Here is a 15,429-nt window from a genome sequence, read left to right on the forward strand (position 1 = left end):
GTATATATACACAAGCAACCCAAAGCAAGGTGCAGGTGAATACAATTATGTTCCCTTTTGCATTAGGAACAGCTAGCACCTGGATGCAAGAAACAGATGAGGGACTAAGGGAAATTTTTAAAATTTACAATAAGGGAAGAAGCTCAAAATCTTCATTTAAACCACTAGGGGGTCATTGTTTTTAAAGTTAATATCCAAGATAACTCTTTCCTCAATAGAATATCTTCATTCTCTCCATGCACTTTCTCCAAAACCCAAAATCTTAGATCGGCTGTGGAATGTGGACATTGGCTATAGTGGCCCACTAGAGGGGCTCCCATTCTGGATGCTAGCCACCCTCTGTTTATTGGTATATGGAGCCAAGGGGACTGGCTCTTATACCTTCCTGCCTGTGACTATTTACCGTAGGTTAGGTAAGCTTTGTTATTTTATGTCTGTGTGGAATTTTCTCACTCTTAACTCTGTTAAGAGTGTTTGGCTTGCAGGAATTGTATGCTGCTCTTTTTATATGACCTTATATTTTAGCTAATAAACTACCTCATATTAACTGGTGTGTGTTGCTTGGGTGCTGTGGCTCTGAAACCTGTACCTTGACCACTAAGCTAGTGACTACTGAATTGGCTGGGTTGAGGCTCCAGAGCAGTGAGTGTCCGGTTTGGCCCTTGCTCTTGGAAATTTCTGCCAGTCCATTGGTACTCTGACTCAGTGGTAGACCAAGTTAAGGGGTGGTGGCAGTCTACCTACCTTACAGGGTTGGTGTTTGGTCTAATGCGGCTCTGGCAAGAGAGGCATGGGGTGCTCCTTGCTGGGGTCAATTGCCTTGGGGTTAGGGGATTGGACCTTGGTCCCTTGACACCCATGACCCACTTGAAAATTGCACAGGATTTTGGTGTGCCATGTAATGATTTTTCTGCTTGTTGCAATGTGCTGTGCTAGATGCTGTATGCTTTTTAATTGTATTTTATTGCTTCTTTTATTTCTTCTCTTAATATAACAACAATTCTATTCTAATTTGAATTCCATAGAATTCATTTTGTAATACAACAAAATGCAATATAAGGAATAAAAGAAGCAATGAAAACACAATTAAAAATCAATATGAACATTTAACGTGATGGATGTACCGTCTCCTGTCTTCAACCACACATCCACAGACCCTCCACAAGCCTGAATCTCTGGTCTGCGGATCACAATTTGGGAACCCTTGTTCAATAATATATTTTTCTCCTTACTGAAGGAGGGAGAGAGTATTGTATTTGTAAACTGCCTCTCCAACTTTAAAAAATGTCCAAAGCAATGTACCACAAAAACATGGGGGTTCAATCACTTTCTGTGCAGTAGCTCCCTTCCATGCCCATCCATCACAAGACAGTCAACTGGTTAAATAGATGCTCTTGCATACTCTTTCATTGCTGCTTCCTTCAATCTGCAGGGCTGTTCTTCCATAGACCTCACTGTTTCTAAAATTCTGTTCCTACGGGAGGACTTTGCACATATGCAGTCTTCATCAAGAGGAGATGGGCAATTGTCAACCACAGAGGTTGCTAACTTATAGCCTTCCAGACGTGTTGGACTCCAACTCCCCTCAGTATGGCCAAGAGTCAGGGAATTGTAGCTTAGCAACACCTGGAAGGCCTTGGGTTACCCACCCCAGTCTACAAAGTAATATTTTGCTGCATGCCTGGTATGAAGAAACCACTGTCTTGTCTATGGATCATCACATTCCACTCCCCTGTGGTTGGCACGGGGCCACCAAGTTTGCTATTTAGAGGGAATAATTTATATAACGTTAACTTACCAGGATGTGATGCATGTGTCAATGCATGACCTAGTTAAAAGTGAGAATGAACATATTGATATTTACCCAGATTTATGCAGAAAGGACATCAGAATACAAAGTTTAAAGTGTTTAGAAAAGGGAAGGAATGGACTTCCGGGAAGGGTGACTTAGCCTGTGCTTGCTTTTGGGACGGGCTCCCGCCGCAAAAGAAGCTTATTCAGATATAAATCAGTCAAAACTTTTTTTTTTGACTGATGAAACTTCTCCCGGGCAGGGAGAAACGAAGAGATTAACCTCAAAGCCTATTTTTGTTGGGAGGACTAGATTTCATTGATTTATGAGACGAGGTCCAGCCGACAGAGGAGGACGGATTTTCAACAAGCTCTATCTGATAAAGCGACACGTTCATCTTTTCTTTAGAGAGAGAACGGACTAACAGGCAAGCACCCTTCTTTCTATATTTTTTTACTTGACTTAAACTGTTGCAGTAAAAGGAGATTTGCCAGATTGATCGGCTTTGGACATCTTTTCGGTGAGCTATAACTCTTCTCTGCTATGCACTAATTAACAGCTTATCTCTGTTTTTGTTGCAAAAAGCTGTCCTGGATTTGCATTCTAAAGATATACACAGAAGAGAGATTTCTATTCCTGATTTCTATTCTGAAGAATATTATATTGTCTGAGACTACTCTCTTTTTGGTTTATTTTATTTTGACGAATCTGTTTCCTGACGACCGCCATTAATTGTTTCGATCCTGGGAACTGCATTTTGTTTACTTAAGCATGGAGAGATAAGGCTGTCTGCTCTGTTTATACTGTGATGTCACCAAGTTTGGAGTATTAACCCAATTGTTGCTGAAATAAGAAGTGGTTTTCCTATATTTTTCTTTTAAAATGGCAATTAAGAAAGTGGCTGAGAATCTGGAAATAACTATGTTTCAGAAAATAATGGATGAGATTGAGATAACGAAACAAAACCTGCGACAGTGTAGTAAGGAGCTGAAAATTGAATTGTGCAAAATGATCCAGGAGTTTAAAGAAATAGGGGTTCCTGTGAGAGAGGAGACCCTGGAGCCTGGAACAAACGTGGAACAGGAAAAAGATTTGGAATTTATGGATTTTAGAAATAAAATCTACTGTTTGGAATTCAATGTTATCTCTGAAGAAATTAATGAAGATATTAGAGATAAAGTTATCAATGGCATGGACAATCTTCTGGACTGGAATGATGTGATGGAGCCTAATATAGAGAAAACCTATGGATTTAACTGCAGCCATGTGACAAGGGAAAAACTTTCAAGAGATGAGCCAGTACATTTTGTAAAAAAGAACAGAGATATGATTTTACTGCAGTATTCCAGCAACCTATTCACAATGGATGGCAAGAAAATATTTGGGATAGAGGAAATTCCCATTAGACTCTTACTATATGACTATGGTTATGACAACAAGATTATTACGGAATACTGATAATGGAAGATTGGACACTGAAATTACTGGAGTTAACAAGACTATTGAAGATGGAAGATGGAAGATGGAACTAATAGGGATAATAGAATAATGGCTATTGAAATTATTGAACCTAACAGATTCTGATGAGATGGATTAATCGAAATGTTTATTTTGACTATGGTTATGACAATAAGATTATTATAATTATTAATGAGATGGATTAATCGACATGCTTATCTGGAGAAAAATTGATAGATATATTTCTTAAAGAATTGAAACCTCTCTTTGACTTTTTGTGGAAAGAATAAAGTAATGTTTATGAGATTTGATGATTAAGTAAGATAACTACTGGAGGAAAGTGGTTTTATAATATGATTTAAGAGACAGGATTGTTATACATTGTAGACCTATAACTGATTTGATCTGTGACAAATGGGAAGTTAATATTTCTATGGTTATGACAGCAAGATTATTACGGAATACTGATAATGGAAGATTGGACACTGAAATTACTGGACTTAACAAGACTATTGAAGATGGAAGATGGAAGATGGAACTAATAGGGATAATAGAATAATGGCTATTGAAATTATTGAACCTAACAGATTCTGATGAGATGGATTAATCGAAATGTTTATTTTGACTATGGTTATGACAATAAGATTATTATAATTATTAATGAGATGGATTAATCGACATGCTTTTCTGGAGAAAAATTGATAGATATATCTCTTAAAGAATTGAAACCTCTCTTTGACTTTTTGTGGAAAGAATAAAGTAATGTTTATGAGATTTGATGATTAAGTAAGATAACTACTGGAGGAAAGTGATTTTATAATATGATTTAAGAGACAGGATTGTTATACATTGTAGACCTATAACTGATTTGATCTGTGACAAATGGGAAGTCAATATTTTACTTTTTATTTTTTTTTGTCTAACTATTTTTGATTTTGTTTTTTGTCTTTGAATGTTTTATGGTTTTGTTTTGTATGTTTTATGAAAATCTGAATAAAAATTATTGTAAAAAAAAAAAAAAAAAAAAGAAAAGGGAAGGAATAATTTACCTCTCTCTGGCTTGGATAAGAAGCTACTGTGTGCAGAAGTGCCACATCCCATAGTCTTCAAATAATGCACCTATGAGATTATTTATAATTAAACACAATATCTTAAATTTACAATAGGTTTAAAGCCTGCTGTCACCAATCTGTGAACCCTCACTCTTCTCTAGGGATGGGGAAGAAATTAAATTTAGTTCACATTTAAAGATGAACCAAATTAATTCACTTTCCTAAACAATACACGAACCAAAATCTGCTCTTGTCCATATTTTGAAATGCTGTTCTCCAGCCAAGAAATGTGTACAAAAATGCGTACACTAGGGGAAAGTGTACTGTTCTCTGTGGCAGCCCATAACCTGCAAAGTTCCCACCCCACAAAGGGATGCCTGACACCTTCATTGTAGACTCTAAGGGAGATATTGTGCTTATAATGCCTGTACGTAAAAATAAATCCATAAATATTAAGAAAAAACATACCTTATCCCTGATGCCTGCTTTAGGAAGGGCTGTATCCAACTCTGAAGCTTTGACCTGATGTCTATTTGACTTCAAAGCTTGTTTTTTTCCTAATGTCCTTCTGCATTTATAAGAAACGTTGTTTGTTCTCAGGTGCTTCCAAGATGGCTTGTTAGGCTTCAGAAGGAACAAATTTTCAAAAGAGATTTAGCAAAATTTGTATTCTGCTCTAGATACAGTTGCTTAGAGAAAGATCCCATTTTCCATTTTCTGCCCTCTGGATGTGAAGCCTCCAAACCTTTTGTTTATTTACTGTAGGTTGCTCTGAGAAGCCTTAAGAGCCTTCCCACGTGACAAGGAAAGCCAACAAAGTGAAACAGATTAGAATTACTTGCGGGAGGATTATGAACAAAGACTACAATCCATTGGACTGTCTCATCTGAGAGCCTGATCATGCACACCTCTGGACACCCCTTTGAGATGGAGCAATGCCTTTGGAAGAGATTTCTGAAAATTATCCCTGGTGTGGGGAACATTTGGTCCTCTAGACATTGCTGAGCTACAACTTCCATCAACTCCAGCAAGCATGGCCAATGGCCAGGGATGATGAGAGATGGGATTCAGCAACATTTGGAGGGCTGAAAATTCTCCACACCTGCTTTATCCTTTCCAGAGGAATCATTTTTGATGGCAGGGATGCATTGGAACAAAAGCCTTAGCATAATGGAAATGGAAGACTGTGAGGATTCAAGAAAGCATGAGGAATGCCTAGGCCAAATATAAAGCTAGTTGGGGAAGTGGGAGGTCAAAGTTTGCTGGAGCTGAGGAATCATTAAACTGCTAGTTTTCTGCTGCATTTCAGGACTGCAAGAAATGCCCGGAGAGCAATAACTAGAACTAGGGCCTTCTCAGTAGTGGCCCTCGAATTATGGAACGACCTCCCTGACGAGATACACCTGGCGCCTTCTTTGTTATCTTTTTGGCGCCAGGTAAAGACCTACCTCTTTGCCCAGGCTTTTTAAATTTAAATTTTAAATTTCAAATGTTAATTTTAATTTTTTTTGTTGCAATCTTGTTTTCACATATGTTTTATAGTGCATTTTATTTATACTCACTTGTATTTTAACCTGTTTTTATTGTTGTACACCGCCCTAAGAGCTTATTGCTAAAGGGCGGTATAAAAGCACAATAAATAAATAAATAAATAATATATAGAAGCGACTGTCAGGAGTCATTAAGAGATTGTTGGTCAGCTGATGCTCTACTGAGATTATACAAATGTTGTCTAAAGTGGAGCACAGAATGGCCACTTATTCAACCCCAAAAATGAGGATAAAAGAGGGTGTGCATGCACGCATGTACATACACGCCAATGTATATGTATCAATGCAAAATTTAGAAATAATTTGCGTTGGGTTGCCTCCAAAGCTGCAGTTTTGCTCACGCAAGACTTCTCTTTGTGCAATGGACCTTTCCCCTTCTCTCCCCTGCAGCCCTGTGCACCATCAAAATTCGCTTCAGAGGGAGAGTATGTGTTTGACCCAAATTTTGGGGAAGGAAGCAGAAGGGGAAGTCCCATTGTGGAAGTGGAATGGTGCTCACGCAGCGTTGGATTGTTATGTGCCTTCAAGTCAATTACGATTTATGGCGACCCTATGAATCAGCGACCTCCAATAGCATCTGTCATGATCCACCCTGTTCAGATCTTGTAAGTTCAGGTCTGTGGATTCCTTTATGGAATCAATCCATCTCTTGTTTGGCCTTCCTCTTTTTCTACTCCCTTCTGTTTTCCCCAGCATTATTGCATTGGATACAAACCTTTAATTTAAACAGAAAGACAATTCATCACACTATAATGGAGAAGACTGGGACCTCTGTACCTGGCTTGCCCAGTCTGCTGTCCAGGTGCTGACTGTTGATTGGCAACTTCAAGGCCCCTGCTTTCCATTCTTAGGGTCCCTTGTCTTCAAGCCAGACTTGAACAGGACAGCCCTTCAAATGGGGGACTGTCCCCTGCAAAATAGGACACATGGCCTCCCCAGAGAAGCATTGCTTTGGCTCACTTTTTATATGCAGATTTTTGGGAGCAAGTCCCACTAATTCTATAAGATTTACTCATAAATAAACAAGCACAGGATCAAGCAACAATTTACTCCATCTCTGCTCTAATTCAAGGCAGTTTTTAGGGCCAAATTACAAGTGACCCTAAACACGTCCTTGCAATTGTGGGGCCCCTTGATGATCATCAGGACCACAACCTGAACAGCATCTCCAGAGAAGGCTGGGAATGTCTCCTACCTGAAACCTCGGAGAGCTGCTGGCAGTCAGTGTGGACAATGCTGAGCAATGTTGGGTCTCAGTATGGAATTCTTTCAGACAACCTGTTTATTGAGCATTCATCCCGATTTGTTTGCAAGGAGATTAGATGACACTGGTTATGTAATGAGCAATCATTCTGATTTGTTTGTGAGGTTAGATGATGTTGCATGAATGCAAGTGCTACCCCACACTTTCCAGTGTATTTTCCTGTCACTTCTGTTATTGCAAAGTCTGATTTGGGGGAGAGGGAAGTGGTTGAAAATTTATTCTGAATTTCTGTTTGCAAGGTGATTATACAACAATGAACATTCATCCCTATTTGCTTGCATGGTGTTAATATGTCTGTCTTCTCATTAGTCATTCATTCATTCCACACTTTTTCAGTTCATGCCACCATCACTTTCCTAACAGCAAAAATTCAGATTATTTTGTAAAATAGATTTGTTGTGTGAGGCAACAGAGCCACTTTGATTGTGCAAATCTACACCAATGGCATGCGCTCGACTCCCTCCTCAGAATGGTGATAGTCTGCAGGTGCTCAGTGCCTACAACAGGGATGGATGTTATCAGATTCCAAGGCTGTGTACACATTACTAGCTTAAAATGCAGCTAGGTCATTCTTTTTCTTAATTTGGATTGAAGCTGGTTTGGGGAAAGGCACATCAAAACACAGTATTTGATAGGGATTGGCACAGGATACAGATTCTGGCAAATGTCATTTGTACAAAGCTTCCAAAACCAAAACCACAGCCCAACACCCATCATCCTTGATCACTGGCCACACTTCATGGGGCTGATGGGAGTTGTAGTTTAACAACTTCCAAAGAGTCACGGGTTCCCCATCCCCAGTCTACATTTTAAAGGAATTTTAATACAGTAGGGCAGGTGTAGGGAGGCTTTGACGCATCAGATGTTGTTGAACTACAACTCCCATCATCCCTAGGTTGCTGGGGCTGATGAAAGTTGTAATTCAGCAACATCTGGCAGGGCAAAGGTTTCCTACGCCTGCAGTAAGGACTCTCAACATGGAAACACCACTCTCCTGTCCACAGGCCATGGTCTGACACACACATACAGATAAGAGTCCTTCTGGCCATCTCCAGGTACTACAAGGCTCTGAGAAAGCTGGTGCTTCACAAGTGCACCCTTGCGATGGTGTTGGTGAAGTGTTTGGAGGTGCAATCATGAAGTCACAGAAAGAAGGAATCTATGTGGCACAGTTCTCTGAATCAGAAGTCAGCAGACCTAAACACTTGTGGGATCTGTTTTGCTGTTTTTTACTAGAACCCCAAGGTTTAAAATACTGGTTAGCAAAGGAGCAGGGATTAGCTTGATGCAAAATGCTGGTAAAAAGAGTAGAGCCAATTATTATCATCAGTTTATTTCTATACCACTTTTTGCCTGCCCCCCAAACAGTGAATAGACTACTACAAAATAAAATACAGTAAAACTAGTGACTGAAAGAGGTACAATATGATACATCAATAGCAAACCCCCCCCCCCCGGGTACTATTCCAGTTATCTGCTTCAATTCATGAGCCATACACTGGGGTGACTTGTTTTCCATGAATGTATCTAGTCCTTTTTGAAAAGCCAGCTAAGATAATATTCATTGCCGCCTCTTGTGTATCATGAATACTTTGTCCAGAATTTACTTCCAACCATTTGCATTGATGCCTCCTGTTCTGGGTCAATGCAAAGTGCACTTAACCCTCTTGGAGGTTAAAGCAGAGTGTGTTGGTAAGCAGGTAGCAACACTTAGGGTGACATCTTGATCTTATTAAAGCCCATGGCAACACACTTCTTGCTGACTTCAAAACAGTTTCACAAACAAGGACTCTGGTGTGTGCGTGGGGGGGGAGACGCCTCAGTTTGTGGCATGTTACCTTGGAAGCACTGAATTCACATCACATTTTAAAGATGAGATACGGCTAAAGACGGACTGGAAGCTGTGGAGTTTCCACTTTAAATTTCCATTTTAAATAAAAGGACTGGAGCTGAACAGAAGAGGGTTAAATGGGGCCAGGCTCGTTGTTTTGTTTGGTAAACAACAGGCAATGTGTTGTCATGGGAACTAAATGGTTAGAGAATTGATCCTCAGTATAGAACACTTTTCACATGTTCTGAACAAGAAAAAACAGAAGGGGGCAGATCTTGGAGAGATAATATAGGGAGAAAGATAAGAATGAGATGCTTGGCCAGGATATGCAGGAGGAGAGAGAGCCTGGCTCTCACTAAGCATATAACCCTGCCCTGATTTCCTTGAGGAAATGTATAATCTATGCATATCTCTATTGCTTTCCTTCTTTCTCTGTATGATTTCATGTGACTTTGACTGCACTTAGCCTTAGGGTCTCTGTCTTATGCTGTCTACTAGGGTTGCCAGGCTCAGAGCCTGAGAATGATTCTGTATCTTTAAGAGAAGAGAAAATTCAGCCAGGTGCAGGTGTTCTTGCAACACTGTAAAGGGAAAAACCACAAGGTGGAATTCTCCCTTCCCCCTGCACAACTTTTAAAGATACAGAAGACCTCTTGGAGGCTGGGCCTGGCAACCAAGAGGTCTTCTGTATCTTTAACAGTTATATTAATTTTAACAATTATTTTCTTCGCTGGGTGAGCTTCAGAGTTCATTATTTCATTTTTATTTTTTAATTTTTACCTGGACTAATTTTCTGCTTGGATTTTTCCTGGATTGATCTCTAGTAATATGCATCTACGACCACAGGGGCCTGATTCCTGGAATTTCAGTCTGGATTGGTAAACTATGTTCTTCACTCAAACTAAAGGCCATGCAGTTGGTACTGCTTGGATAATGTAGTACGCTTTAACTAGAGGGCTGGTGGAGTTTAGGTGGGCCAATGTATGATTCAGCAATAGTTAAGTTGTAATTAATTTCAGTCTTGCATATTGTTCTTCTGAGTAGAGTTACGTTTATAACTTAAGTTGCATATTCATATTCCATTTGTGTTTCCAGGTAATAACTATTTGAACATCGTTTGAGCTCCTGCTGGGAGGAAGGGTGGGGTATAAATCAAATAATAAAATAAATAAATAAATTTGAATACACTCTTCCTTATTTTATCCTTCGGTAAGATTCATTATACAGCCATGAGAGTGGCTATATACTATAGCCAGTGTGGATTTTTCACATTCCGCAATGTTAAATTGAAAATACCCCCCATGCCATTCTGCTGCTTTGCATAAGAACATTTCAAAACAAAACGTTACAAAACCTATAGTCCTGAACTCAGAAATGCTTGCTTAACAACCCTCTAAGTTTTCATGGTGATATACAAAACACTCAGAGGGAATCAAGAGTTCAAAGTGTAAAACAAGAGAAAAAAAATCCAGACCCCTCTTGGACTTGTCAGTGGTCTCATAATGTGTTGAAATTAATTAAAAATCAGCCATGTTCACAGAGCACCTGTAATCCTATTACTGACTTTGCCCCATACTCTGACCTTCATCTTCTGCAGTTTAAAAGTTGAAAAAATGCTTGGCTGATTTTTAATTAATTTAAGAAAGTTAACATTGAAGTTTATTTTAGCATCGAGCATGCTCAGTAAGAACCATCAGTGTTCTAAAAGCCAGACTCACAGCTGTTTGGATAAAACAATATCTGCACAGCACATGTCTTGTTTCTGTTATTTGGGCTGACTACAGGTGCTGCCACCACTCACCATATGCTCAGAGCAGAGCTTGGAAAAGTTACTTTTTTGAACTACAACTCCCATCAACCCAATCCAGTGGCCATGCTAGCTGGAGTTGATGGGAGTTGTAGTTCAAAAAAGTAACTTTTCCAAGCTCTGCCGAGACATATTACCAAATTCTTCCAAGCTACACAGGAAGTGGACTGTGAAAGACCAACCCACATTGTGTTTGCATTTTGACAAATTTGTAGGGCAATACAATATCTCAGAGAGGAGGTCAGGTCTCCTGCTCCCCTTGTGCATTCACTATAGGTGCCCAATTTCTTCACTTTTTAGAGTTTGACAGAAATATCTGTTGGCTATAGGTACGTTCTTAAACCAATTTAAGAAACACATTTTCAGCCACAGCTGTGTGTATTCTGATGTTCGTCCGTGGAATTCAAGGCAGCATCCACAAGGTTCCCAGTACTGAGCAGACCCAGACCTGCTTAGCTTTAGCAAGGTCCCTGCATCATGTGCCGTCAGACCATCATCCACTGAAAATCATGCAACTAATTATGCACCATCACCACTCAAATTCAGCACCAGGAAAAAGTGAATTCTTCAGCCAGCTTTGGTGAGGTGAATCTGCATATCTGTGCTTATTTGCATACTTCATGCTCCTTTGTCAGAGCACTACCCATCATGCAGGAACCCTTCCTCTTGACGCTTGGACATTGCTGTCTGCTCTCTGTACATGTCTGGGATTTCACCGTGCATTGTCCACATGCTATCTTCACATCATTAGAGACTAGTAAGTTGGTTTTTTCTTTCAGGATGGCAAATTCCGAGTGCAGTGCCCATTATCTGTGCTTATATTCTGCACCTGGGTTGAATACACAGCCCAGCCTTTCCTGTGTTTTTCAGTTTCCTTCTTTCCTAGTTTGAAAAAGAAAGAAAATTAAATAGAATATACTACTATTTAAGGTTGTGCAAAACACCGTAATCTCACTGACTGCCATCTTCCTAATTCCAAACCCATTTACACTGAAAGCTTCACAGATTCAAATATGTATTTTTAGTTTTACATAGTAATTTTTTTACCTTATGTTATATTAAAAGTTATCAAAATCCACAAGAGTATAGTCCAATTTCACATTCAAAAAAATGATCAATGATGAGCTACCTGTGCAGTCGATTAGCTTATTATTCACAATTTGTTATTAAATTTTAGCTGCATCTGCAGCAAGGAATACTACTTTAAATCACCATCCTATTATGCTTCTAATAGAGCTTTATACAAGGGTCAAAACATTTTAGAAAGATCTTCCGCATCTCCCAACCCATAAGAATGTAGCTGTTCGTCCAGAGCCAGTGTGGTATAGCGTTTAGAATGTTGGGCCAGGACCTGGGAGGCCAGAGTTCAAATCCTCAGTTATGAAGCTCACTAGGTGACCTTGAGCCAGTCACTGTCTCTCAGCCTAACCTACTGCACTGGGTTGTTGCAAGGATAAAATGGAGACGGGGAAGAAGCATGCATGTCACCTTGAGATCCTTGGAGGAAAGGTGGGATATAAATCTAACAAACAAACAAACAAAAGTAAATAAAACTATTACCCCAAAACCACAAAGAGTTTTGTGGCATGTTAAAGGCTAACATATTTATTGGTCTGATGCCACAAGGCTTTGTTATTTTTACTGCAACACACTTGCATAGCTACCTCTATGCAAGTTATATCACCCAAATTTCACTGCTGTTGTCAGTAGTCTGAAGAGAGAGAACATAAACATTCAATGGAATATGTTGGTGCAACATCACAACTACTGTCCAATCAACACTGAACGTGATGGATGTGTCTGGATATGTACATCCCCATCTGAGATTATAACTGTAAATCCACAAAGAGCAACAGGCAATGTGATCAGGCCGCATCTGCATCATACATTCAAAGCAATATTATACCACTTTAACAGTCATGGCTTCCCCCTAAGAATCCTGGGAAGTGTCGGATCTTAGTAAGCGGTCTGAAGAGCCCTATTCTCCTCACAGAGCTATAATTCCCAGAGTCGCTAGAAGAGGGACTGACTGTTAAACCGCTATGCAAATTAAAGCTACGTTTCTGGAAATACAAGAAAATGGGTCTGGGGAGGGTTTAAATACTACGTTTTTTGGCCAGTGCAAAGCAGTTACATGTCAGGGATTGCCAGCCAGAGAAGTTGGGTATTTGGATGGGTCTGAGAACTGACAATCCAAGTGGCAATCTGCATTAAATATTAAAACTTACACATTTTCCCTCCAAGGTCCTGATCCGTGTCATGTACTCACCGGGGGTTGCAGCACTCATTACAGTGGTATAAACTGTACAGCTTGTAAAAAATATGAAAAGAAATGAGGCATGATATACATAAAATTCTCACTCCAACCTAAACTTTAATTTGAATAGAACAGAGACTAGATTTGGAAGACCCCTTTTATACACTGAATTATTTATTTAAAGCATCTTTATCCTTCTCAGCGAAAAAATAAAAAAGGCTCCTCCCAGAAAGGCTTACAAATGTCTTAAGACTGGCTTACAATCTAAAAGCCATGATATACAAGGAAAGGGGATGGGGTGGGAGCAGGAAAAAAGAAAACCCAGGCACTCTTTCTTTAGTTACAGACTTTTTGCAATGACCAGCTGAAATGGAAATACTTTGAAAAGGGGGGGCCTAAAGTTGCTGGTCTTTCTGCACAGTTCCATCTGCTGCAATCTGATGAAATGGCTTCTGTGAACGACAGTTGAAGGAGCAACCTGACTGAGTTGGTCTTTGACGAATGAAATGCTTGATGCATGCTGGGATCCAGACAGAACAGGATTGTCAAAAGGGGTCAGCTCCATGTTGGCAGAGTCAAGGGCACCAAACCCTCATCGGTTCAACTATGGACTGGCCCCAGGTGCCTTCCCTCAACCCTAATGGAACAGCAGAGGACTCTGACCGACCCTTTTCTGGTTGTCTCTCTTCCTCTAGATGGGAGCTGGGGGCAGGAGTATTACAGTCACTAAGGACACATCCTGTCAGCTGGTATAGCACAGTGGGGAGGAGAGCCTGGCTGGGAGTCCAGAGTCTGTGAGTTCAAATCCCACTCGTGTCTCCTGGGTGTCAAGGGCCAGCTAAAGATCACCCCCACAAGGAGTGGCTCAGGGGTTACGTGCCCTGCCACCTGTGCAGTCGTGGGCAAGCTGCATAGTCCCAAGGAGCCCAGTTGCCCCCCAGCTGGCAGTTGCGGACAAGGAAGGGGCTGGCTTGTGCAGCTGTGGCAAGCTGAGCAGGCCCTAGCCAGCTGGGGAGGACTAGCCTCAGAGGGAGGCAACGGTAAACCCCCTCTGAATACCACTTACCATGAAATCCCTATTCATATAGTAGCCCTAAGTTGGAATCAACTCGAAGGCAGTCCATTTTCCAAGCACACATCCACACCATACATTTAAAGCACTCTGTTACCACTTTAACTGTCATGGCTTCCCCCAAAGAATCCTGGGAACTGTAGTTTGTTAAGGTTGCTAAGTATTATTATGGGCGCTAAGTATTGTAGATCTGACAGGTCTCCTAACAACTCTGTGTCAGGGAGGAAAGGTATTTTTTACAGTGCAGTTCCAGGAACTCTCTACTATGCAATTTATCTCAATTTACAGAGTGGCTCTAAGAGCAGCAGACTGCAGAAAGAAGTGGCAATCTGGACACACGTTTAGTGCAAGCACGGCTAGAAAAGAAAGACAAGAGAAGAACAGCGACAGACAAAACAAAAAACCCTGATGGATCACGCCAAAGGCCCATCTAGTCCAACATCCTTGAGATTGGTACCTTTTTGTCAGGGGATGCCCGTAAGCACAATGCCACCTCTGGGGCTCCTCACTCGTTGTCACCTTGGCTATGAGGTGACAAGGGTGGTGATCCTTCCCTCCTTCTAAAAAAATACGTAGAGCTGAAGGAGGAAGTTGAAAAAATGATACTCCTTCCCTCTTCCTGTTCCAGCTCTATGTGCTTTTCAAGGCTCAGATTAATTCTATTGGATCAATCTTTTATTCAAATCCCTTGGAGAAGCAAAGTGGGCACGCACACTCTTTCTGACTCTTGGTTGATCTGGGGGAAGAGGGAGAGAAGTGAGCAGAGGGTGGTGTCCACGGCATTCACTCTAAAATCCAAAATGTGCCCACAGGCCTAAAAAAACTAGTGACCCCTTCCTTTCTGCACTCAAAAGTAATTAAGGGCAGCCCTACTGGATCTGACTAAAGGTCCATCTAATGCAGCATCCTGCTTCCTCCCACAGTGGCCAACTCAATGCCTCTGAGAACTTCACAAGCAGCGCATGGGAGGACACCATCCTTCTCCTGTTGGTGCTCCCCAGAATACCTGCCTCCAAGCTTACATCCACACCATACATTTAATGCACACGGCTTCCCCCAAAGAATCCTGGGGACTGTAGTTCACCCCACAGAGTTACAGTTCCCAGCATACATTAACAAACTACAGTTCCCAGGATTCTCTGGGGGAAAGCCATGTGCTTTAAATATAGGGTGTGGATATAATCCATGGGGCAGGGCTAGCCAATGTGGCGCTCCCCCAGATGCTGCTGGACTACAACTCCCATCATCCCATTCCCAGATCATTGGCCATGCTGGCTGGGGCTCATGGGAGCTGGAGTCCAGCAACCTCTGGAGGGCACCACATTGGCTACCCCTGTCGTATAGCC

The 15,429-nt window shown here is 41.0% G+C and overlaps 1 protein-coding gene across 1 annotated transcript in view; it reads right to left on the minus strand.

Moving 5' to 3' along the window:
- Positions 1-8,433: 8,433 nt before the first annotated feature.
- Positions 8,434-15,429, minus strand: part of LOC133363835 (N-acylethanolamine-hydrolyzing acid amidase-like) — a 29,496-nt gene continuing 22,500 nt past the window's right edge. Inside the window, exons 10-11 of the mRNA XM_061583382.1 lie at positions 12,983-13,064; positions 8,434-11,636 (exon numbers count right to left, since the gene is read on the minus strand). Of these exons, the coding sequence (XP_061439366.1) occupies positions 11,571-11,636; positions 12,983-13,064 (148 nt within the window). The 3' untranslated portion in view covers positions 8,434-11,570. The remainder of the gene's footprint in view (positions 11,637-12,982; positions 13,065-15,429) is intronic.

The sequence above is a fragment of the Rhineura floridana genome, chromosome 9 (assembly GCF_030035675.1).
Source record: "Rhineura floridana isolate rRhiFlo1 chromosome 9, rRhiFlo1.hap2, whole genome shotgun sequence".
Taxonomy (NCBI): domain Eukaryota; kingdom Metazoa; phylum Chordata; class Lepidosauria; order Squamata; family Rhineuridae; genus Rhineura; species Rhineura floridana.